Source organism: Oryctolagus cuniculus, chromosome 5 (genome assembly GCF_964237555.1).
Source record: "Oryctolagus cuniculus chromosome 5, mOryCun1.1, whole genome shotgun sequence".
In the NCBI taxonomy this organism is placed as follows: domain Eukaryota; kingdom Metazoa; phylum Chordata; class Mammalia; order Lagomorpha; family Leporidae; genus Oryctolagus; species Oryctolagus cuniculus.
The window spans coordinates 89,290,753-89,317,441 of NC_091436.1; the positions used below are offsets into that span (position 1 = coordinate 89,290,753).

Below are 26,689 nucleotides of genomic sequence, written 5' to 3' on the forward strand. Positions count from 1 at the left end.
TATTACTATGAAATTCTTTTTGTATTAATTTTTCTTTACATAACGATCATAAAAATGGATATTGGATTAATTCAAGCTATACACTGTTTATCTTGTATATATTTATAATATTTAGTTATATGGACTATGTAACTGTTCCAGATTATTTTATAATAAAATCTTACTGAAATAGGAAGACATGTTTTGGATATAGAGTACAGATATCTAATACACTGATTTTACAAAAACATACTAATGTACAAATTAGATTTATCTTGTAAAGAATTATTCCTTCACTAAAAAACAGAATGCAGAAAACCTTTTCAACTTTTATATGATTTTATTTATTTATTTGAAAGGCAGAGTCACAGAGAGACAGAGGCAAAGAGAGAGGTTTTCCATCGCTGGTTCACTCCCTAGACAGCTACAATGGCTGGAGCTGGGTCGATCTGAAGCTAGGGACCAGGAACCTCTTCTGGGTCTCCCACACAGCTGCAGGAGCCAAAGCCCTAGGACCAATCTCCACCACCTTCCCAGGCCATAGGAGAGAGCTGGACTAGAAGAGGCATAGCCTGTACATGAACTGGCACCCATATGTGCTGCTGGCACTGGAAGTGGAGACCTAGCCCACTATACCACAGCACTGGCCCCTTCAACTTTTAAATATGATCAAATTTCAGGAATCTAAACTGAAGATCATACATTGTACTTCAATAAAAATATAGGGAAAAATATACAACCTGGGAATACAAGAAAATCAGAGAAGGGAAAAGTCATACTCAAAGGTTAATGAAACATTACATGAAAAGTATTATATAATAATTTAATATCTATTATATATAATATATGGATATTCCCATTTATCTTACCTGTAACCATTTACCAGGGCCTCCAGGTACTATCTTTGCATGTCATTTCATTTTTTTTTAAAAGATGGATATATTTATTTAAAAGGTAGAGTGATTCAGACAGGGAGACATGCAAAGAGAGGCACATACACAGAGAACCTTCTATTCATTGGTTCACTCCCCAAATGGCTACAATGGCTGGGGCTGCTCCAAGATGAAGCCAGGAGCTTAGAACTCCATCCACGTCTCCCATGTGGGTGGCAGGGACTTAGGCCATCTGCTGCTGCTTTCTCATGCATATCAGCAAGGAGCTGGATTAGAAGCAGGGTAGCTTGACCCAAAGGGATGCTCTATTATGGGATGCCTGTTTCACAGTGTCAGCTTATCCTGCTGAGCCACAACACAGGCTCCTCTCCTCCACCCCACCCCTGTGTTTCCTAAGTAGCAATTCTTCAAATATTTGAATATCCTATTGAAAAATGCTATGGCCCTTCCTTCTCCTATTGATGTCAACCAAATAAAAAACAAAGCTTCAGTAAACATTATACCTATCCTAGCTTTACTTCTAGGAAAATCCTAGGAACATAATTTAAAGAAAAACAGTACAATACAATGAATTTTCCAGGAAAAGGAGATTCAATACTGGGGTATTTCAAAGAGCTTATGTATAAACAGAATTAAAGGATAAATTAATTCTGATGCATGTGGCAATTCTTCAGAAAGCTCATAAAAGTTATGAAAAATCTCTGCCTGGATTTCAAAATTTTTTACACCAAAATAAGTAATTAACAAATTTGAAGGATAATAAGAAATTGAAGTTTTAATTAATGTAGAATAGCCCTTGGGCATATTTAAATTGATTGAGGGTGAGTCATTTCATTTCATGTATGAAGAGCAATGATATTAAGATGGACCAAGAAAAGTCAGTATTACTATCTGATGTGACAGACTGTATGAGATCATCCTGATTAAATATCCTGCTTGTGTGGAAATAAAAAAAGATAGATGTTTTTATGAGATTAAACATAGATCAACTATTTTTGATGAAAATTTAGCATTTGAACGAAGATATATTTTAAGTGTAAAATACACACTAGATTTTGAAAACATACAAAAGTAGTGTAATATATTTTTAGGGCCTTAATTTTATATAGATTACAGGCAGAAATGAAAATATATTGGCTATACCTGGCTAAAGTATAAAATTAATGTCAACTGCTTCCTTTTTACTTTAATGTGGTTTCTAGAAAATTTAAAATCACATGTCTCTCACATTATATGTCTATTGGCAAGTGCTGACATGACAGTTAAGCTGGAGTATAGTAAAAATGTACATGATGAAGCTAGTGTTGTGGTATAGCAGGTTAAGCCACTGCCTGCAGTGCCAGCATCCCATATCAGTGCTGGTTTGAGTACTAGCTGCTCCACTTCTGATCCAGCTCTCTGCTAATGTGCCTGGGAAAGCAGAGGAAGATGGCCCAAATCCTTGGGTCCCTGCACTTATGTGGGAGATCCAGATGGAATTCCAGGTTCTTGGCTTTGGCAGGGTCCACCCCCGGCCATTGTAGCCATGCAGGGAGTGAACCTGTAGATGGAAGATGTCTATCTCTCTATCTCTCTCTCTGTCATTCTGCTTTTCAAATAATTAAAAAAAATAAACACTTAAAAATAAATTTTAAAAAGTCTACATGATGCTCTACTGCCACAGCACTTAGATCTAAGAGTGATTCACTAATATTTCCATGCCCATGTATAAGCAGTCTTACTCAGAAAATATTCTTAGTGATTTTTTAAAAAAATTTTTATTTGACAGAGTTAAGACAGTGAGAGAGACAGAGAGAAAGGTCTTCCTTCCATTGGTTCACCCCCCAAATGGCCACTCCAGCCAGAGCTATGCCGATCCGAAGCCAGGATCTAGGTGCTTCCTCCTGGTCTCCCATGCAGGTGCAGGGGCTCAAGCATTTGGGCCATCCTTCACTGCCCCCCCGGGCCACAGCAGAGAGCTGGACTGGAAGGGGAGCAACTGGGACTAGAACCCGATGCCCATATGGGATGCCGGTGCCGCAGGCAGAGGATTAAGCAAGTGAGCCACGACGCTGGCCCACTCAAATTATTCTGTATCCAACAAATATAACTGGTCAAATGCCAAAAATAATAGCTAAAATTACCTTTTTGTCTTCCCAATCTTTAATTGAGTTGTTCTGCCCACTCGGAAACTGCACCACACCTCCACTGCCAGCAGATAACAGTGGAGGTTGAACCTTGCTAAGTATCTTTGAGCACAGTCTAAGGGAATCTGTGAGCTCAGATAAGCGCAAAGTCTGGAGATGGCTTGTCAGGGCAGAAATCATCCTGAGCAGCAACTGTGGCAAGTGTTCTGTCTGGATTTCAATGTATGTCTCCTGAAAACAAAAGTAGTAAAATGAAAAGAATTTAAACAATGCATTACCCAAAAGTCATATGATTTCATTTATTTTTAATCTATATAAATAAGGCAGTAATTTACTCATCTGTAACATTTTATAGGTGCCATGCTCTTAATTAACATTGTATAGTCATTTTATGATTGATGACTTATAAAATTTCTATTCCCAAACTCTCGAATTAAGTACTTCAAAGCATACATTATAAAACAACCCCAGTTTTATCTGCCACATTACTGAAATTATAAAAAAAGTGCAAAGAATCAGTTAAAAACAAAACAGGCTGAATGTCATACCTGACACAGCACCCTCATACTTCTAGTAGGCTTCAAAATGAGAAAGCAAAAGATTGAGGAGAGAAAACATAAGGGGAAAAGATTTCCAAAAGTCTTCATTTAATAGAATGAATCATTAAATATAAATATATCATTAAACCACTATACATTATACAGTTAGGTTTTATAACATGCAATTATATAAATTATATATATTTTATATATATAAGATATATTTTAAAGGACAAAACACTTGGAAAATTTTATGAAGCTATACCAAAGGGAAAAATCAATTTAAAGATGAAATTTAGTTGAAACTAAGATTTGTCTCTGACATGAAATATCTGAACCACATTATATTTCCTTGATTTTTTTTTTAACCAAAGTGGTCTTACCAAAGAAACTATATCCAACAAAAAATCCACCAATAAGCAGAAATTGGTCAGCTGTAACTCAGAGGACTCACTACTATCTCCAGGCCCAGTCTGAAGTCTGGCATGCAGTGTCCTCCTAAAAGGACAAAATTCACTTTATCAAGTATTCTATCAAATAATATGAGTACCTGTGACAACATCATTGTCTTTCTAATGCTGGCCAAGTTAACTGGATCATACACAATGATGTTCTTATGGTAACACTTCCTTTCCCCATGATACTAGTGTAACTTTGTGGAAAATTCTGAAGGCAAGATTCCTCGACATAATCTATGCCTGTAATTGCTTTCTTGCACTTCCAAGTGTTCTAGGCTAAGTCTAGTTTTTCAGATTTATTTTCCATTGTTCCTATGATATATGTGATTTCCTATTTAAAATGGATTGTTTGCTATCTCATTCCTAAGCTTAGGCTTTTCGTTTATCCTACTGGACTACTTTCCTTCCCGCCCACCCCCCCAACCTCATTCTTTCACATTCAGAATCCATCTGTCTTTCATGGTCTGAGATTGAATGTTACCTCCTGAAGAAACCTATCCTGATCTACATAGTAGAGATCATTCCTCCAACAAATCGCTCATATTAAGTCATATTAATGGTATATAACTATGCATTATCCTACTCTGAAGACACAAAGTAAAATATGATACTTTCCCTGACAAGCAAGAAGTATAAGGATGTAGACAAATAAAATACAACAAAGTGCCAGTGCCAGAGGAGTTGATTCTATGGGACATCGGGGGGAATTAAGGAAGGCTACTGAAAACTGGGTGACCTCAGCACAGGGCCTCACCAGAAGGACGAGCGGAAAGAGTATTTTAGAAGGAACAGAAGGCTTGGCAGTAAGAAAGTTAATTTGTGTTCTGAGAATAGTTCAGGTCATGGATATGTGTGTTTGTGAATGTAGAAATGAACACAGAAAGGTTGGTTGTGGACACGCTCAGAGTCGGACTATGTGGTGAGAAAATACTTGTAATTCCTGTGCTTTCTGACATTTTAATCTAATAAGGCATTTGTAATTTTAAATTTAATAGCAGAAATATATATCTGCATGCCTTTCTTGTTTCCATTCTAAGGTCTTCAAAAACAGACTATATGTATACATAGTGTTTTCATCTGGGCGCTCAACATCTACTGCATGAGTAACAAATAACCTTCTAAATCATTAAAGGAACTGATGTATAGCAACAACATTTTTGTAAAACTTTTAAACCTGAGGTTGTACAAGCTTATTTTCTGACTACATGCTTCTGAGGTTTGAGATGTTAATGTGGTTCTGAGAGGATTTGGTCTAGAATCCAGAGAATTCCACTTGGGTTCACTAGTGCCCTTGGGTTTTCAGACCATGGTTTAGGCATTCTCACTCATCAGTGACAATCTAAGTGGATTCATGTTCTTAAAAATATAAGTGACCACAGAGTTTTTTTGCTAACCAAAGTGGCAATATTTTGGGGGATGTATGCAGAGGCAATAGCCACAAATTTGCCATCTTCTCTACAATAAAGAAAACCTGGATTATTTTGGAATGAAGAGGGAAAATTTTTCATCTATGCTGGGAATGTATAATCTCTAAACTCTTTTCCAAATCTAAGATTTTATGATTAATAATATTATATACTGAAGTGACAAGGTACAGATTATGGCTAGGAAACAATAATTGTCAGCAGAATGCATAAAATAAGATTTATTAAATAATTTTAAAAAGCAATGTTTGAATATGATTAAAGTGAATGAAACAGTTTGACATACCTACAACATTCTTCAAACCAACGTGCAACATAATCCCACATATAAAAAGGCTCAAAGGAATTAAAGAGAAGGTTTGCAGTTTTAATCAGCTCTGCTGTTTTCTTATTTTCCCTTAATTTACTAAAGAAAGAAAACAAAATAAATTATTAACACTTAGGTTTTGAAATTTAAATTTGAATGCAATTTTAGGACAGTACATATTCCTAGGTAGAAAATGTGTTAACAAGAAGACTGTAATAAATAATCTTTACTACTAGTTTCCTATTACTTTATGTGTAGCTGCTTTTTCAAATGACTTATAACTCTATATACTGACTTTCAAATGACTTATAACTCTAATATATATTCAAGTTCAGAAATTAGGCTTGGATAACTTATGAATAAAAATATAAGGGAACTGGAAGTTCTTTTTAAACTATTTTTTAACTGTGAGACTTCATTTGCATCAAATTCTTGGTTCTCTCAGCATACATAAACTGAATATTTGATTTTGACAGTCTTGATTGTAAAGCACTTCATCTGTTTCTTGGAGCTCTTTCAGATATTAAGAAATACTAAGTTTATATTGACCAATTTCAATCAAATTATTATTCCTAAGCTTAAAAAACAACAAAAGACTATAAGTAGTCATTATGATTGAAACACTTACCTAGACAGGACATGCTAATGTTATATGACTTGACCCAGGTATCCAAGTATGTTAGGTAAATGTATATAAAGTCCCTGGAACCTGTATCTTCACATTAACTGCTAAAAAGTTAAACTTTCTAAATTGCTAAATATTAAGAACATTAGAATGTGGTGGTTCTTCCATGTTTAAAATGTGTGTTTGAATGATCAGTGCAGTTAATTACAATACTTTATACATCCGAGATACAGTGATATTTTAAATCAATCTTACTCATCAGAACACAAACTTTATAAAGATCCCCAGCTATTACTAAGAGTTAAGTTATATTTAGTGAACAAGTAGTCTTGACTTTATGAAGATTAATAAATGAGGACATTGTACATCATGCTTAATTTTTGGTAATCCACCTGCTTAACTGAGCATGATCCTTGCTGAAGGGTGGTTCCATCTGAAGACCCAATTCTGCTTTGCATTGAGAATATAATGTTCTAAACACTTCAATCAGGACATCTTCCAGAATTACAGGTCCTAAAATTGATATACAAATTAAAGGCAATGATAATTATTGGCAAATAATGGTTACCAGAAAATTGGCCTAATTAAAGGATGCATTAGGTGTTTTTTAAAAAATAGTATTTTTTTCAGAAGCTAAACTAAACTTCACATTTTGAGAGGCTAAACGTAAAGTAATAAACAACTGAAAAAATATTTACTTAATATGTAAGTTAATACAATGGAACATCCAAAATCAGAGAATTTGTCTTGTCAGTTAACAGCTGTTATCTCAGACAAGTTATTTATCTTCTTTAGGCTTCAGTTTCCCCATCCAGAATGAGGATGATAATACCAAGCCTACAGGACTAATCTAGGATTAAGAAAAATATTTATAAGGTAGATAGCATAATTTCTAGAATATAATGAGTATTCAATAAATGCTATTTTTACTAGTAGTATAGATATATATTGAAACACATATGGCTATATTTTATTACAATAACAGATATAAATTTCTTTTAAAAAATTCTTGAACTTCATCTATAACCTTAATTACTTAGAAAATTCTCAAAGAAATGATACAACTTATTATTTTTATATATTAAAATTTTAATTTAAATCTTCAGAATTTTAGGTATTTGCTAAAAACCTACATATAATTTGAAGGAATTACAGTTTGTGATTCCATTTCATATTTATGTTTTTTCTTATTTTCTCTCTCATTTACCATAATTAGTTTTCCAACAAGTCTAATAAATATACAATGAAGAAAGGGAATATACATGAAAAGTAAACATGGGGAAGAAAATTGAGGGATAGATTCTAAGTATTATTTTGCTCAAGTCCTGGAATTCTGTGAACTATAAGGTAGTATAAGGTAGTATATGACAGATGTTTAATTTCAGTAACAATCAGGATTAAGAAGAGTTTAGATATCATTAAAATGACCTCCACAACCTACACATTACAAGGTAGAAAGACGAAAACAAACAGCTTGAATGCGCACTTTTAACTCTGTAAACTTTAAAAAAGATAGTTTTGAGAGTCTGTATTTAAAAGCATTCAGGTATGCAGAGATTTCAAAAATTTTTACACCAAAACAAACTTATTTTTTACTTCCATTTTCCCCAAAGTTTTGAAATATTCTTATATAGCAATTTTCCTTATTTTTATTATGAAACAATAAAAAAACCCACATGTGACCTCATGCTTTAGAACAATATATATTACCTAGCTCAGGTTTGTCCAGTAAACTGATTAAAATACGAAAAGGTTTTAGATCCTGCATGAGGGTGCTCTCTTCTCCAAATCCATTCACTTGCAAGATTCCCACCATTGCCTTTAAAATAGAAAAGTACACTAGTCATTTAAGTAAACATATTCAAAGGTTTGTTTCTTATGAAAAAATACTTTTTAAACATAACTATATATAATAAACATTTATATCCCCAATTGTTTTCTGAAGCCCTTTCACTAAGGTTGGTCTTCTTCCATAGCTAGACCAAAAAAAAAGTTTATGAATATATTTCTGTTTTGAGAGAAGAAAACAGTGTTCAAATTTTCTCTCAAAAAAAATGGAAGAAAGGCCAGCACTGTGGTATAGTAGGATAAGCAGCCGCCTGCGGTGTCTGCATCCCATATGGGCACTGAGTCCCAGCTGCTCCTCTTCTGATCCAGCTCTCTGCTATGGCCTGGGAAAGCAGTGGAGGATGGCCCAAGTGCTTGGACCCCTGCACCCATGTGGGAGACCCAGAAGAAGCTCCTGGCTCCTGGCTTCGGATCAGCCCAGCTCTGGCCCTTGCAGTCATTTGGGGAGTGAACCAGAGGATGGAAGGCCTCTCTGTCTTTCCCTCTCTGTAACTCTGTGGAAGAGTCAAATGAAATCTAGAAAAATACATTCATCAGTTGACTGTTAGTTCTAAAATGAAAATTTTTGTATTTAAGGTCATGAACCCCAAACTGCAATTATTTTTTCATTAGCGACTCACAATTATATTCCTCTAAATTCACTCACTTAAAAATATTCTAGATATACACCTTTTCTCATTTTGAAATATCTTTAATAAATATAATTGAAGTAAAAATGTGAAGTTAACCTATGGATCATTTTAACATCTCCATTACATAAGCAGTTTTATCACATTTAGATTACTGTTGCAGCAAATTTTCCTGAGGTTTCATGGAAAATAATTCAGGTCCTAACCCAATCTTGCAAAAGCTCTCACTTGCAATTGAGAACCTGCAACTATATTTTAATAAAGTTATGAAAAGAGTGAAGAAAAAAATCTATGTCTTATAAAGGAGTTTAACTTATGATTACTTATCATTTTATTACAGCTGTTTGCCTATGGGAGTCAATTTTAGGAAGTCTGGGAATTTTGTCTCCACCTTTTCAACCGTGAATTCAATTAAGGCAGGACGTTGTCTTATACTTTTAGTAATTCTAGTGGTCATTAATAACCAATAATGAAAGCATTCATTACCTGCACCAACAATTCTTTTGAAAAGGTAGTGAAATAGTAAGTGGCATGTTCTTCAGGATTACTGTGTCTTGTGCTTCTGGGTCCTATGATAGCACCATTGTTATCAAAACCTCCATGGAAACAAATTGCAAAATGAATTAAAATGCAATTCTCAAAAGCATTGTTCAATAAATACCAAAACAGCAAATATCTCAAAACAGTACTAAACACTTACCAATTAGTAGCCCAATCAATGTCAGCAAGAGAGATCATTTTAGATAGTTTAATAAAGGAAAACCATTTCAATACATAAGTATAGTATTCTTCTAGAATTATCCTGTTTTTTCCCCCACTCTTACTAACAGTGAAATAACTGGAGACTCAGAACATTATAGTTAAGTCATATTCCATCCTCTTACTCTAGGCAGTAAGGACTTGTGAAGACAGACCAAATATACTCACAAAGGTATCGAAGATCAAAGTGTACACATGCTTTACTGCCTGTGTGGAACACTAGTATCATGTTTGTAGAAGTACTAGTCCTGAGTTACCAGATGATTTCAATGTTTTGCCAAGTTCTGCCATTATTTTGATTATTAATTTATCCTTCTTTGTCTAATTTATGGTTTAACAACCTCTATTTATATGTGGAAAAAGTCTTGCCACAGTGAACATGGTCTTATGGCTTCAAATAGTTTCTGAAGCTTCTTCATAAAATACACAATTTACTCTTCATATTTTTTATTGTCTATTCACACAAAAATGTTTCAGTTTTTTCATTTAGAACATGCACACAACTTGGTGATAGTTACATATGGCAATCTTACTCCATTTTTTTCCCAATTACGACCACACACATCAAATACCTACCAAGAAGCCATGCATAAAGTCTCCGATTCAAGGACATATCCCTCCTTAATACTACATGAAGGGCTGCTGACAAGATCCTGATCATATCTGGTCGAGTGGCCTGCAAAATTAGGAGTGTGACTATGCTTAATTATACAAAACTATATTACTTTTTGTCCTCTTTAAAAAAAAATAATGCCTTATAACTATTCAGATTATTAGGGTATATATGGTACTTTCATAAATCATTATTTCATTTGTTCTTTAAATCAAAGGGATTATTACATTTACTTCATAGATGAAGAAACAAGAAGAAAGGTTATATGACTGTCTAGTTGCACAGCTGAAATGATAACTGAATTATTTTAAATATAGATAAGTATAAATGAAATAGTTTTAGGATCCTCAGCAGTTTTTAGGAATTGAATTGGGTTCTGCAACCAAAACATCTGGGAAGTGCTTATCTACCTATTCAATATCAAATATGTAGATTATAGTCACCAAATCTTAAAAAATGATGTCTCCCAGTCTTATTTGGTGAAGAAAATTCTTAAGAAATTGGAAAATGTTAGTAAAAGGTTACAAAGCTTCAGTTAGATTACAGAAATAAGTTCAAAAGATCTATTACATGATAACAATAACTATAGTTAATAACAATGTATTTTTGAAAATTGCTAAGACATTCTAGTGCAGAAAATAATTATCTGAGATAAAGAACTTGCTAATTTCCTTGACCATCTACAATGTCTACATATTTCAAACCATGTTGTACATACAAAGTTGTATATACAACTCCATCATAGAAAAATATAAACATTAAAAGGCATGGGCGGGTGCTGCGGCTCAATAGGCTAATTCTCTGCCTGCGGCGTCGGCACACAGGATTCTAGTCCCGGTCGGGGCGCCAGATTCTGTCCCAGTTGCCCCTCTTCTAGGCCAGCTCTTTGCTGTGGCCCAGGAGTGCAGTGGAGGACAGCCCAAATCCTTGGGCCCTGCACCTGCATGGGAGACCAGGAGAAGAACCTGGCTCCTGGCTTCGGATCAGCACGATATGCAACGCGCCAGCCGCGATGGCCATTGGAGGGTGAACCAATGGCAAAAGGAAGACCTTTCTCTCTGTCTCTCTCTCTCACTATCTACTTTGCCTGTCAAAAAATTAAAAAAAAAAAAAAAAAAAGGGCATGAAGTCGGGGCCGGCACTGTGGCAACGTGGGTAAAGCTGCTACCTGCAGTGCTGGCATTCCATATGGGCGCTGGTTCAAGTCCCAGCTGCTTCACTTCCGATTCAGCTCTCTACTATGGCCTGGGAAAGCAGTGGAAGATGGCCCACGCCCTTGGGTCCCTGCACCCACTTAGGAAACCTGGAAAAAGCTCCTGGCTTCGGATTGGTGCAGTTCTGGCCCTTGTGGCCATTTGGGGAGTGAACCTGAGGATGGAAGACCCCTCTCCCTCTCTCTGCCTTTCTGTAACTCTGCCTTTCAGATAAAATAAATCTTAAAAAAAAAAAAAAAAAAAAGGCATGAAGTTACTTCTTGGTTACTACTGATACCACCACATATTTTTGATATGTAAACTACTTTTGTGTATCTCAATAAAGGTATGGGGCCAGCATTGTGGTACAGTAGGTTAAGCTGTTGCCTGCAGTGTCTGCATCCCATATGGGTACCAGTTCGAGTCCTGTATCCCATACAGGTTCTATTTCGAGTTCCGGCTGCTCCTCTTCCTATCCTGCTCCCTGCTGATGTGATTGGGAAGGCAGTAGATGGCTCTAATACTTGGTGCCTGCCACCCATATGGGAGATCTGGATGGAGCTCCTGGCTCCTGGCTTTGGCCTATCGCAGTTCTGTCCACAGAAGTAATTTGGGGATGGAATATTTTTCTCTCAGTCTCCAACTCTAACTCTGTGTTTCAAGTAAATATGTAAAAATTTTAGAAAGGCTTAAGTATTAGAGATTACATATGCTTTGCATCAAATAAGAAGATATCTAATAATTGTTCACCTATGATGTAATAGTGATCATGCTTTTGGCACAAGGGCATGAAGACTTTGTTCACTTAGAACTGTTGATAGTATATTACACACATGACTTGGAAGGAGAGGAAGTAGAGAACTAAGATGCTATGTCATAATCCTTATTCTCAGGAAATCCTTACTTATCTAGTGAAGTAATGGGAAGAAGAGAATTAGAATTAGAAGGGTACTGGAACTGTTAATTAAATTCAATGTAGGTATTTTTTCATAATGCAAATTATAGAAAATAAGGCTTGAGAAAACCTTGGCTGGAAGGAATAAAGAGAAGATGGAGTAATAAAGTATTGAAGGAAATACAAGATGAAAAAATGTTGGAAAAAACTTCATCTAGTGAGGTTACAAATCAAGTTCTTCTTGATTTAAGTCTATTACATAATTCCTCAGATCTTGTTGAAGAATCTATCAGAAGAAGGCCTATTAATGTTGAATGCTGGAAATGGAGGAAAGCCATAGGAAAATTTAAGAACATAGTTCAATACATTTATTTTATTTTTTTTAACTTTTATTTAATGAATATAAATTTCCAAAGTACGATTTATGGATTACAATGGCTTCCCCCACATACCGTCCCTCCCACCCACTACCCTCCCCTTTCCCACTCCCTCTCCCCTTCCATTCACATCAAGATTCATTTTCGATTATCTTAATATACAGAAGATCAGCTTAGTATACATTAAGTAAGGATTTCAACAGTTTGCTCTCACACAGAAACATAAAGTGAAAAATAATAGATGATTTTTTTTAAATGATGATGAAATCAGATCAGACCTATTGTCATGTTTAATCCCAGTGAGAGTCAAGTTGGGAATTGATAATTTCTTTTTTTTTTTTTTTTACAGAGGATCAGTTTAGTATACATTAAGTAAAGATTTCAACAGTTTGCACCCCCATAGAAACACAAAGTGAAATATATTGTTTGAGTACTCGTTATAGCATTAAGCCTCAATGTACAGCACATTAAGGACAGAGATCCTACATGAGGAGTAAGTGCACAGTGACTCCTGTTGTTGACTTTACAAATTGACACTCCTGTCTATGGCATCAGTAGTCTCCCTATGCTCCGGTCATGAGTTTCCAAGGCTATGGAAGCCCTCTGAGTTCTCCGATTCTTATCTTGTTTAGACAAGCTCATAGTCAAAGTGGAGGTTCTCTCCTCCCTTCAGAGAAAGGTACCTCCTTCTTTGAAGACCTGGGGATTCCAATTCAATCCCATCAAGGTGGCATGTACCAATGCCATCTCACTATTCCAAGTGATCAATTTCAGTTCACAATTGATCATAATGAAAGGACTAAGAGTCAAAGGGAGCACATAAACAAGTCTAGTACCTGCTAACACTAACCGATGGAATAAATAAAGGGGAGAGTGATCCAACATGGGAAGTGAGATACTCAGCAGACTCATAGAATGGCAGATGTCCTAAATAGCACTCTGGCCTCAGAATCAGCCCTAAAGGCATTCGGATCTGGCTGAAAAGCCCATGAGAGTATTTCAGGCATGGAAAGCCAAGACATTTATTTTATTTTTTTAAAGATTTTATTTTTTTGAAAGGTAGAGTTGAGAGAGAGAGTGTGTGTGTGCGAGAGCGCTAAAGTGAGATCGAGCAAGCGAGAGATCTTCTATTCTCTGGTTCACTTCCCAGATGGCAGCAATGGCCAGGGCTGGGCCAGGTTGAAGCCAGGAGCTTCATCTGGGTATCCCATGTGGGTGCTGAGAGCCCGAGAACTTAGGCCATTTTCTTCTGTTTTCCCAGGCACATTAGCAGGGAGCTGGATTGGAAGTGGAGCAGTGGTGACCTGAATTGGCACCCATTTAGGATACCGGCATTCCAGGCGGCTATACCCACTACACAACAATGCTGGCCCTGATACACTTCTGATAAACAGAAACATACAACATATTTTAGGCTTGTGGACCACATGTATTTCTCGGCATATTGTTTTCTTTTATAAGCTTTTTAAAAAGTAAAAATCACTCTTGCCTTGTAAGCTATCTGGCCATCCTTATATTAGTGCATTCCTAAGTTCAAACATATTGATGTATTCTAGTAGTGTTTTATTTTGTGAAAAACCAGAGGGCAGAACAAAGACCCTTGCCTCAAAATAGAAAGCGGTGGTAGTTTGTCCCAATTAGTGATAGTACAGGACATCAAGTACAAAATTGTTCAAGTATTAATAATTTAATCTCAAATTGGATGAAGTACCAAATTAGAATAAAGGAAGAAAAACTGACTAAAGTAATAAGGAAACCAGTTACTATGAAAATCACAAATAACATTCTTTGCTGTTAATGACTTTTTGGAAATAAATTTACTTTTCTTTTTCTTTTTTAAAGATTTAGTTTATTCGAAAGGCAGAGTTACAGAGAGGCAGAGGCAGAGAGACAAAGAGGTTTTCCATCAGGTGGTTCACTCCCCCAATGGCTACTATGGTCAGAGCTGGGCTGTTCTGAAGCCTGGAGCCAGGAGGTTCCTCCAGGTCTCTCATGCATGTGCAGGGACCCAAGAACATGGACCATTTTCAATTGCTTTCTCAGGCCATAGCAGTGAACTGGAAAGGAAGTGGAGCAGCTGGGTCTCGAACTGGTGCTCATATGGGATGCCAGCACTGCAGGTGACAGTTTTACCTGCTACGCCACAGCACTGGCTCCAATTTATTTTCTAATGTAAAATTCTCTTATTATACAAGTAATAATACATTTTCACTAAGTCATAAAGTACAAATGTCTCTTGATTTTATTTTAGGATGCAGACTATTCTTAAGAAATAAGGGGATGATGTAGCATGCAGCTCCACCAATCTGAACACCTAATATACATACTGAGTCACTCTTCACCAAGGTTTAGATTATAAAAGATTTTGATCACTTCTTTTAAAACAATGACATTGATAAAATTAAATTCCAGGAATGAAATGCTTCATTCAAGACTTGTCAACTTAGTTGCTCTTATTCATAATAAAAGTACTCAAAAATGTTGCCGTGATTGAATATTTGGCTCTCAAACTACAACCAGTGCTGCTGAGTGCCTGGCATGCTTTCCAAAATTACTCAAGGATGATAAGGTAACATCAGGGCAGATTGATGATGGCTGTAAAGAAGGCCTGGGACACAGAGTCCTGGCTTTTTCACAATTAGTGATGAAGATTTCTTCTTAGTTTAGAGTTTGAGAGTCTGAAAATAACTTACTTTCAATTACCATACACAGTATCAAGTCGATGAAATCTTTTTTTTTTTTTTTTTTTTTTTTACAGGCAGAGTGGACAGTGAGAGAGAGACAGAAAGAAAGGTCTTCCTTTGCCGTTGGTTCACCCTCCAATGGCCACCGCGGATGGCGCGCTGCGGCCGGCGTACCGCGCTGATCCGAAGGCAGGAGCCAGGCGCTTTTCCTGGTCTCCCATGGGGTGCAGGGCCCAAGGACTTGGGCCATCCTCCACTGTACTCCCGGACCACAGCAGAGAGCTGGCCTGGAAGAGGGGCAACCAGGACAGAATCCGGTGCCCTGACCAGGACTAGAACCTGGTGTGCCGGCGCCGCAAGGTGGAGGATTAGCCTAGTGAGCTGTGGCGCCAAGTCGGTGAAATCTTTTTCAAATTTTTCACAAATTCCATTCCTTAAAAAGGAATGTTTTCTATATAACTGCTGATTTATGAAATGAAATAATCCAACACACATGTCTTTAAAATGGGGGAGGTGTGTGAGGGGGGCAGCACTGTGGCATAGCCAGTTAAGCACTGGTTTGAGTCCAGGCTGCTCTACTTTCAATCCGGCTCTCTGCTAATGTGCCTACGAAAATGGCCCAAGTGCTTGAGTCCCTGTACTCATGTGGGAGACCAGGATGAAGTTCCTGGCTCCTGGTTTCAGTCTGGCTCAGCCCTGGCCTTGGCAGCCATTTGGGGAGTAAATCAGAGGGTGGAAGACTTCTCTCCATCTCTGCCTCAATCTCTTCTTCTCAATCCAATAAATAACTCTTAAAAAAAATGATATCAATAAAAAAGTAGACACCAGGAATATATTGTATTAATACCAGCATTAATGTCTTACCTGACTCATGTGGAAAGGAAAACAGAAGAGTATGAGATCCAGTGTGCTTCTTTGTACAAGAACGCTTGAGTCCTGAACTGAGGTGCTTACTGCTTCTACCTGAAATAAGAGTTTTTAAATTAATATCTGTTGTCTATTGCGCTGAGAATTTTTTCTGAAACGAAAATATAACAATTTTTCAATTTCTCAAAGTTCTCAAATAGGCTTCTGTGGATCTTATCAATGGTTATATGTCTACATTATTTTGAATAGGTAAAAATAAGGATACTTGAAAAAGTTTGTAGAAAACTGCAATTACAAGTTTATTTTGGATGCCAGTGTTGTGGTGCAGTGGATTAAGCCCCCACTTAAGACACAGGCATCCCATATCAGAGTGTGGGTTCAAGTTCTGGCTGCTCTGCTTTGAATCTAGCTTCCTACTAATGTACCTGGGAAGGCAACAAAGGATGGTTCAAGTGCTTGGGTTCCTGCCACCCACATGAGACTCCTGAATGCAGTTATTGGCTCTAGCCTGGCCCAGCCCAGACCTTGCAGTTAGCGGTCATTTGCTGACTGAACCAGAGAATAGAAGTTCTCTCCCTCTTCCTGTTGCTCTTCTTTTCAAGTGAATGAATTATTGCACAAATGTTTTCCCTGATTTGTGGTACCTAATACACAGAGTACAAAAAAATGTAACATATATGAGCATAACTGACATTCTGAGAATTGATTACCACATAGCTATTGCGTCCACTGTTGAGAAATACTGGTTTTCCTACTTCTACCTCTTGAATTCTTTATTTAATGGAGGGGTTAAGCTTGTGATTACAAAGTAAATTTAAAATATATATTGCAGGGGCCAGCATTGTAGTATATCCCATATGGGTGCCAGTTTGAATCCCAGATTCCCTGCTTCCCACCCAGCTCTCTGGTAAAGTGCCTGGAAAAGCAGTTGAAGATGGCATGGCCCAAGTGTTTGGGCCCCTGACATGCACATGGAAGACCTGGAAGAAGCTCATGGCTTCAGTCTGGCCCAGCCCTCGCTGTTACTGCCATTTGTGGAGTGAACCAGAGAATGGAAGATATCTCTTGCTCTAACTGTGCCTTTCAAATAAATAAAAAAAATTTTTTTAAAAAGCATTGCATTGTACAAATTAAAAGAAAAATAAGAAAGGACAGAGGGTGGGTAGGATACAAGAGGGAGGGAAGAGTAGGGTGGGAACATTATACTCTTAAAACTGCATATATAAAAAACATGAAATTTGTTCCCCTTATTTACATTTTAAATTTAAAAATTAAAATAACCAAATGTTTTTAAAATGTTTATTTTGGTGTAAAGTTTTTATTTTTTATTTTTATTTTTTTTAAGATTTGTTTGCAAGAGTTAGAGAGATGGGGACAGAGAGGTCTTCCATCTACTGGTTCACTCTCCAAGTGGCTGCAATGGCCAAGACTGGGCCAGACTGAAGTTATGAGTTTCATCTGGGTCTCCTAGGTGGGTAGCAGGGGACCAAGCACTTGGGCTATCTTATGCTGCTTTTCACAGGGCATCATCAGGAAGCTGGATTCTCAATGGAGCAGCTGAACCATAAACCAGCGCCCATAAGGGATGCCAGCGTAGCAGGTAGTTGCTTTTACCCACTATGCCATGATGCTTATCCTGGTATAAAAGTTTGACAAATTTCATATTTTCCTTGAACTGTAAGATTCCTGAAATACATGGATTTCAAAAATTTTTTTACCAAAATAAACTTCTAAAAATGTATTTTATTTATTTGAGAGGTAGAGTTAGAGAGAGGGAGAGATATAAAGGTCTTCCATCTACTGATTCACTCCCCAGATAGCCACAACAGCTGGAGCTGAGCCGATCCAAAGCAAGGAGCTGCTTCTGGGTCTCCCATGCAGGTGCAAGGGCCCAAGCACTTGGGTCATCTTCTACTGCTTTCTCACGTCATAGCAGAGAGATGGATTGGAAGAGGAGCAGTCAGGACACGAACTGGTGTCCATATACGATTCCAGAACTGCAAGTAGAGGTTTAGCCTACTATGCCACAGCACCAACCCCCTCAAAATAAACTTTTTAATTCCATTTTTTATGAACGTTTTTTAATTACCTTCATATATCATGATGGTTTAAAAAATGAGTACAAGCAATATATAGTAAAACGTCTTCCAGCCACCCCATTTCCCTTTGCAGACAACCAGTATTACTACAATATATTTTCTGTGAATATATGTGAACAAACATATCCATGTATCCACTTGTATTTTTGTTTAACTTATGGAAAAAGACTCTTAAAGATAGAAGCAAAAACTAAATCTTTTGCAACCGAGAATTCATTGTTCACTAGAATTTTAATTCACATAAACAGTATTATTAGGAAAAAAATACACCCACATACACCTCAAGCTCCACCTTTCTAATTTAAGTAGAGTTGAGCATCCCTACTCTGAGAATATGAAATGTCCCAAAATCCAAAACCTTTTGGGCGCTTACATGATGTTACAAGTAGATAATTTCACATCATAAAACTTTGTTTCATCATCAAAAGTATTTAAAATATTATATAAATATTGACAGTGTGTACAAGGTGTATGTGAAGCATAAGTGATTTTTGTGTTTACACTTAGGTATTATCCCCAGGATTTTTCATTGTATATATTACAAAAATGCCAAAATCTGAAATCTGAAACAGTTTTGGTGACAAACATTTTGAATCAGGGATACATAACACCAACATATTTTGAAGATCTTTCCTTATTATGACGTTTGCTTCATTTTTAAAAAAATGTCCAAAGTACTGTTTTATTTCATGGGTGAACCCTATTTAACCATGTTCATAAAGGCCATTTATATGATTTCTGTAACTATTGTCAAGAGTGTTGCAATACACTTATGTGATGTACAAATTACACAAAAGACAAATCTCTTAAGGTAAAATTGCTAGGTCTTGGGGTATGTGCATTTGCAACTTAAATACTTTAATGCCTTCTATTAAGGTTCTATCATGTTATATTCCCACCAGCTACACATAACAATTTCTGCTTCTCTGCATGTTCAACAATACATTTTTTAACTTTTTGCCAATTTGATACATGAAAACTGGTTTGGTGTAGTTTAAATTTTTATTTGTATTATAAAGAACACTGAACATTTTTTCTAATTTGAATTATTTTTATTTCATTTGTTCAAATCAATTATCTACTTGTTAAACTTTATTTATTAAATGTTTTATTTGTTTTCATCTACTTTAAAGACATAGTGACAGAGAGAGAGAGAGAAAGAGAGAGAGGGAAGAAGGGAGAGAGAGACACACACAGATGACAAAGAGGGATCTTCCATCCACTGGTTTACTTTCTAAATGTTGGTGCCAAACCCAGGAGCCTGCAACTCCACTAGGGTCTTCCAGTAGGCAGCAGGAACTCACTTAGGAGTCAACATCCCCTGACTCCTTGGGTGCATTAGCAGGAAGCTGGATTGGAAGTAGAACAGCTGGGACTTGGACCAGCACTCTGATATAAGAAGAAGATGCAAGAACCCCAAGTGGAGGGTTAACCCACTGATTCAGCTGCTCAGCTTTCGATCCAGCTCATGCTAATGACTGTGGCAAAACAGTGAAAGGTGGCCCAATTGCTTGGGCCTCTGACACCCATGTGGGACATATGGATTGAGTTCTGGGCTCTCGGCTTCAGCCTGACCTATCCCTGACCACTGCGGCCATATGGGGTGTGAACCAGCAGATGGAAGGTCTCTTTCTCTTTCCCTTTCTCTCTGGCACTCTGCCTTTCAAATAAATAATTTTTAAAAAATCCAGAATATACAAAGAACTCCTACAATTAAAAAAAGACAAAGCAATTTTTAAAATGGGAAAGAATTGACATATATTTATCAAAAGAATTTATACAGTCAATAACCAACCAGAAGATGTTAATTAACATCATTAGTCATTAGAGAAATGCAAATCAAACCCACAAAGGGATAGTACTTCATACTCACTAGCATAGGTGTAATAAAAAAAGACAGTAACAAGAATTTAAAATGCTGTGGAGCAACTGAAACCCTCATATATTGCTGGTGGGAATTACAACTCATGCAGCCACACTTTGGACAATGGCTTGCCAGTTCTTCAAAAAGTTAAACACAGAGTTACCACAAGACCTAACAATTCTACTTCTAGGTATATATCAAAAAGAAACGAAAAGACATGTTCATACAAAAACTTATACATAAATGTTCAACATAGCATTATTTATAATGACCAAAAAATAAGCAACCCAAGTGTGCTTCAAGTAATGAATGGAAGAATAAAATGTGTGATGTGTATAACTATATTATGGAATATTATTTGCTGATAATAATAAATGTATTCTCATATGCTACATATTTGCTAATAATAATAAATGTATTCTCATATGCTATATATTATGGTAAGTGAAATAAGCTATTTGCAAAGAACCACACATTGTATGATTAGATTTATGTAAATTATTCAGAATACACAAATCCATAGAATCTTTTTTTTTTTTTTCTTTTTTTTTTTTGACAGGCAGAGTGGACAGTGAGAGAGAGAGAGAGAGAAAGGTCTTCCTTTGCCGTTGGTTCACCCTCCAATGGCCGCCGCGGCTGGCGCGCTGCGGCCGGCGCACCGCGCTGATCCGATGGCAGGAGCCAGGAGCCAGGTGCTTTTCCTGGTCTCCCATGGGGTGCAGGGCCCAAGCACCTGGGCCATCCTCCACTGCACTCCCTGGCCACAGCAGAGGGCTGGCCTGGAAGAGGGGCAACCGGGACAGAATCCGGCGCCCCGACCGGGACTAGAACCCGGTGTGCCGGCGCCGCTAGGCGGAGGATTAGCCTAGTGAGCCGCGGCGCCGGCCAAATCCATAGAATCTTAAAGATTAGTAGTTGCCAGTGACAGGAGTGAGAGTGAAATGTGGTGTGATTAATGGGTATAGGGTTAGAATGGTTAACCAAAATGTTTTCTCAAAAACTTTTAAAATGATCCTGAGGGTTTCTTTGTTTTCCCTCAAAAATCATTTTAGAGCAGTGCTCCACAAAAATAAAAATTTCCTTCTGTTTTTAATTTTGAAATTAAAAAGTATAAGTGAGCAATGTGATTTCTTTATATTCTCTTTTACTCTCTGCTTTAGTAGTATATCCTTTCACACAAATTCCATACAGAATCTGGCTATTATCACTTTGTCTAAAATCCTTCACATAAAGAAAGCTATGACCAAAAAGGCCCACTTTGGTCCATAATGGATGTGGCTATATTAAGAATGGTTCTGTCAGTCAGTAAGATGGTAATAATGAAGACATGACCAATGTAAAATAAAAACTAAAGTCTATTACATAATAGCATAGCAGAGTCCAAATTCCAATTCAAGAGAATCTGATGATTTCTACTCTTTATTAACACTATAATTTTCTGATTTCAATTTATCTATACATTAAAAGGATAACAATATAAATACCCTTTCATTAAAACAGTTAAGCTTCGAAAAACAGTAATTACTGATTATTTTGGCCTATAATTTTCCTTGATGAAAAAATGTGATCTTCAAGAAACGATGAAAATAGAAATTTGTTACAGCACAACCCTCAGTACCTGTCTGAAATAGTGGTTGATTCTCAAGAAAGATTTGTAAAGTGATACACCAAGATTCTACACTTACCATTAGTTCAATATCACTACCAATTATATAAAGTTGATCTTCCATGGAGAGCTTTCTGTTCAAATGGGCGAGAACATATGTAATTCCAGGTAGACGCACAGCAGGACTAGTGAGAAGACTACCCCAAAGGGCACTATAGAATGCTGATTGGTCCACTGCAGCAGCAACCTTTTCCAACAACGTGTTTGTTCTGAGGTATAAAATAAAGTGGCATAAGAAGGGAAAAAGGTCTCATTAAAAAGATAAATCATTCTCTTCCAAAAATGTACAAGAGCATGCATGTTGTCATATGCTTTGCCTTAGACACAAGTATGACAGAATAGAAGAATACACCTAGAGGTAGAGGATAGGATTTAAGTCCTGGCTCCACAATTTTTAGCTGTATACTTTGGAGGAAATCACATAATCTTTCCTCACTTCAATCTTCTCATCTGCAAAAGGGAAAGAACAATAGAAGCACTACCACAGACTTACCTACTTCACTGGATTGTTGAACCATTCTAAGCCATAAAACACTGTACACATTTTACTTACTAGTAATTCTAGAGTAGAACACATTTTCTGTTGATTTTCTACAAATTAGAGGGACACTGTGGATGTGTACAACTCAGGACCCCAGCAGCTGAGAGCCTCAGCACCAGCTTTGGAGTGAGGTGATACCAGACTGCAGCAGCCCAAGCCACTAGCAATAAAGTTGCAGGAAGAGTCTGATGGGAGTCTGGCTTGGAGCGCTGTGGAGGACAGCGTACCTGCCAACCTAGAGAGGAAAAAAAGGGGGGCACATTTCTCTCTCCATGACCATCTGGCAATGGCATCCTGTAACTAGCCAAGAGAGGGCAGGCACCATTTTAGACATATGCAACAGCTGCACCAGTTCATGTCCATATGCCCAGCAATGAGCCAAGAGGAGATGCCCGAGTTTGGCTGAGAGAACTGACAGGGAGTTGGGAGCTCATGAATGTGGGAGCCTTGTGGGGCAAAGACTATGAAAATAGTGGCTGCATGGGAGGTGCAAGGTGTGGCTGGGACTTCAGGCAGTCACTATGGGGGATTCCATATGCTTGGGGCTCCCTGATAACCTGGTGAGTGTCAATGCTGCAGGAGCCATGTTCATACCAAGGACTCCTGGATCCTTTCTGTGGTTCTTGTGGCAGCTTGGATGAAAACTATATCTGCTGGGACTAGTGCCCAGGCATTAGTCTTTTGAAGAAAGAAGGTGAATGTGAGACTATGCCATTGGAGCTGAATAAATGTCCCCTCTGATTTAAAAAAAAAAAGACTTACCATGCCCAAGTTGGGTGTTACCCTAGACACTCTCCTCACACTGGAGCACTGAACAGAGCTCCCTGACCACACCCAGCACATGCCTCTGGGTATTCATTGAATGAGTGGACACTCTACTAAGCCACAGAGGCATAGTTCAAAGATTAAAAACCATCACAGGGGGAGAAAAAAACCACAAAAAATTTCACCACAAATAACTAATAAACATAGCAATTCAAGAAAAAAAGGGTAAGGAAGACAACATGACACCCCAAAAATAATACAACACTTCAACACTAGAATGTGAAGATGAAGAGACTAATGAAATGCCAGAAATGGAATTCCAAAAACTGATTATAGGATTACTTAGAAGTAATACGAAGCAAATTCAAGAACTAAATCCATACATGAGATGAATTAAAATTTTTCCCACAAAATTGAAATTTAAAAGAGAAATGAAGAAATCAGTGGGTAAAATAAAAAATATGGTGGAAAACCATAACAAGAATAGCCGAGATAGAAGACGAACCTCTGGGAATTTTATAGTCAGGGCAAAAAAAGAAGAAATAGGAAAACTAAAAAACAGTGTTGGAGATTTAAGGGACACTATCAAACAACCCAACATACATCTCTTAGGAGTTTCTGAAGGTGTGAAAAGAGTATGGATTAGAGACCTTTTTAGTGTAATAACTAGAGGAAACTTTCCTAATTTGTATAAAGAAAGGGATGTCCAAGTAAAGGAAGCATATAGAACTCTTAATACACATGACTAGAAAAGATCTTCACAATACACTGTAGTCAAACTCTCCACAATAAAACACAAAGAAAAGATTCTAAAATGTACATGAGAGAAACACCAGATTACTTTCAGAGAATCTCCAATTAGACTCATAGCAGATTTCTTATTGGAAACCCTAGTGGCTAGGAGAGAATGACAAGATATATTCCAAGTCAAGAGAAAAAAATAGTCAACTCAGAATACTGAACCCTGCAAAGCTTTCATTTATGAATGAAGGTGAAATAAAGACATTCAATAACAAAGAGAAATTGAATTTGTTAGTACTCATCCAGTTTTACAAAAGATGCACAAGGATGTGCTACACACAGAAACACAAAAACAAGGTAATCACTAGAAAGTGAAGGCAGAAAATATCCTAGTAAAAGTACCAAGGAAATCCCAAGTAAACAATAAGAATATTTATGGAAAAATTGATGGACCAAGCTATTACATACAAATAGTAACCTTGAATCTAAGTGGCCTCAACTCTCCACTTACAACATACACAGACTGGATAAATGGATTAAAAAACAAAACCCATCTAGTTGCTGCCTACAAGAAACATCTCACCAATAAAGATAAACACATTCTGAAAGTCAAAGGATGGAAAAAGATATTCTATGCTAACAGAAATAAAATAGAACTGGTGTAGCCATCCTAATATCAGAGAAAATAGACTAACACAAAAACTGTTAAAAGAGACAAAGAAAGACACTATGTAATAATTAAGGGATCAATTCAAAATGAAGATGTAACTATTATAAATGTATATGCACCTAATTAGAGGGCACCTGGCTATTTAAAAGAAATGTTGGCTGGCGCTGCGGTTCACTAGGCTAATCCTCCGCCTGCGGCGCTGGCACTCCGGGTTCTAGTCCCAGTTGGGGTGCCGGATTCTGTCCCAGTTGCTCCTCTTCCAGTCCAGCTCTCTGCTGTGGCCCAGGAGTGCAGTGGAGGATGGCCCAAGTGCTTGGGCCCTGCACCTGCATGAGGAAGCTCCTGGCTTCGGATCTGCGCAGCGTGCTGGCCACAAGGTGCCATCCGTAGCAGCCACTTGGGGGGTGAACCAACAGAAAAAGGAAGACCTTTCTCTCTCTCTCTCTCTCTCTCTCTAACTCTACCTGTCAAAAAGAAAAGGAAAGAAAAGGAGAGGAGAGGAGAGGAGAGGGGAGGGGAGGGGAGGGGAGGGGAGGGGAGGGGAGGGGAGGGGAGGGGAGGGGAGGGGAGAGAAAAGGGAAAAGGGAAAAGGGAAAAGGGAAAAGAGAAAGAAAAGAAAGAGAAAAGAGAAAAGAGAAAGGAAAGGAAAGGAAGAAATGTTAAGGGATCTAAAGGGAGACATAGGCTTCAATGCAATGGACAGATAAACCAGTTCAAAAAACAAACAAACAAGCAAAAAAAAAAAAAAACAGCAAGGAAACAACAGAGTTAAATGTTACTATGGACCAAATGGACCTAATAGATTATCTACAGAACTTCTCATCATACAAATGCAGAATACACATTCTTCTCACCAGTGCATGGAACTTTCTACAGGATATACCACACACTAAGCCATAAAGTAAGTCTCAGCAAATTCAAAAAAAATCAAAATCATTCCATGCATCTTCTCAGACCACAATGCAATGAAGCTGGAAATCACCAACTCAGGAATCTCTAGAACATATGTAAACACGTGGAGACTGAACATTATGCTGCTGAATGAACAGTGGGCTATAGCAAAAGTTTATAGCAATTGGTGCCTACATGAAGAAATTGGAAAGGCACCAAATCAATGAGATGTCAATGTACCTCAAGGACCTAGAAACAACAGCAAACCAAACCCAAAAACTAGTAGGAGAAAATAGATAATTAAAATTGAAAAGAAATAAGCAAAACAAACCAAAGAAACAAAAGATCAGTGAAATGAAAAGCTGGTTTTTTTAAAAAAATAAAAATGACACACCATTGGCTCAACTAAGCAAAAAAAATAAAAAAAAATAGAGGGAGAAGACCCAAATCAAAAAAATTAGAGGTGAAAAAGGAAATGTAACAGATACTAGAGAAATAAAAAGATGCATGGGAAATTACTACAAAGCTGTACGCCAACAATTCAGGACACCTGTAAGAAATTGATAGATTCCTGAACACATACATCCTACCTAAACTAAGCCACGAAGACACAGAAAAGTTAAACAGACCAATAACCAAGATGGAAACTGAATCAGTAATAAAGACCATCCCAGCAAAGAAAAGCTCAGGGTCGGATGGCTTCACTGCTGAATTCTACCAGACATTTAAAGAACTAATTCCCATTCTTCTCAAACTATTCAAAACGAATGAAAGGGAGGGAGTCCTCCCATACTCCTGTGAAGCCAGCAAAACCTTAATTCCTAAATCTGAAAAAGATATAACAGAGTAAGAGAACTATAGACCAATTTCCCTGATGAACACAGATGCAAAAATTCTCAACAAAATACTAGCTAATCAAATCCAACAACACATCAGAAAGATCATTCACCCAGACTATGTGGGATGTATCCCTGGTGTGCAGGGATGGTTCAACATTCCCACATCAATGTGATACATCACATTAACAAACTGAAGAACACATATTTCAATTGATGCAGAGAAAGCACTTGAAAAAACAATCTTTACGCTAACCGGGTACAGAAGGAACATTTCTTAACATGATCAAGGCAACTCATGACTAACCCAGGGTCAGTATCCAATTAACTGAATGGGGAAAAGTTGGGAGCATTCCCACGGAGATCTGGAACCAGTCAAGGATGCCCACTCTCACCATTA

At 37.3% G+C, this 26,689-nt stretch overlaps 1 protein-coding gene and 1 non-coding gene across 9 annotated transcripts in view; one reads left to right on the forward strand and one right to left on the reverse strand.

The window, feature by feature from the left end:
- The window catches only part of DOP1A (DOP1 leucine zipper like protein A), a 114,061-nt gene that overhangs the window by 57,797 nt on the left and 29,575 nt on the right, over positions 1 to 26,689 (reverse strand). For 4 of the 8 annotated variants that reach the window (XM_070073830.1, XM_070073836.1, XM_070073833.1 and 1 more), the window contains exons 5-14: positions 21,865 to 22,054; positions 16,214 to 16,312; positions 10,164 to 10,263; positions 9,315 to 9,424; positions 8,062 to 8,170; positions 6,744 to 6,864; positions 5,706 to 5,825; positions 3,921 to 4,035; positions 3,547 to 3,576; positions 2,996 to 3,229 (exon numbers count right to left, since the gene is read on the reverse strand). In XM_070073830.1, the coding sequence (XP_069929931.1) occupies positions 2,996 to 3,229; positions 3,547 to 3,576; positions 3,921 to 4,035; positions 5,706 to 5,825; positions 6,744 to 6,864; positions 8,062 to 8,170; positions 9,315 to 9,424; positions 10,164 to 10,263; positions 16,214 to 16,312; positions 21,865 to 22,054 (1,228 nt within the window). The remainder of the gene's footprint in view (positions 1 to 2,995; positions 3,230 to 3,546; positions 3,577 to 3,920; positions 4,036 to 5,705; positions 5,826 to 6,743; positions 6,865 to 8,061; positions 8,171 to 9,314; positions 9,425 to 10,163; positions 10,264 to 16,213; positions 16,313 to 21,864; positions 22,055 to 26,689) is intronic. The other 4 variants (XM_070073831.1, XM_070073829.1, XM_070073832.1 and 1 more) reach the window with 2 other exon arrangements.
- LOC127493365 (small nucleolar RNA SNORA40) lies at positions 18,445 to 18,570 on the forward strand. The gene has a single exon (XR_007923419.1). It is a non-coding gene; the product is annotated as a small nucleolar RNA SNORA40 (small nucleolar RNA).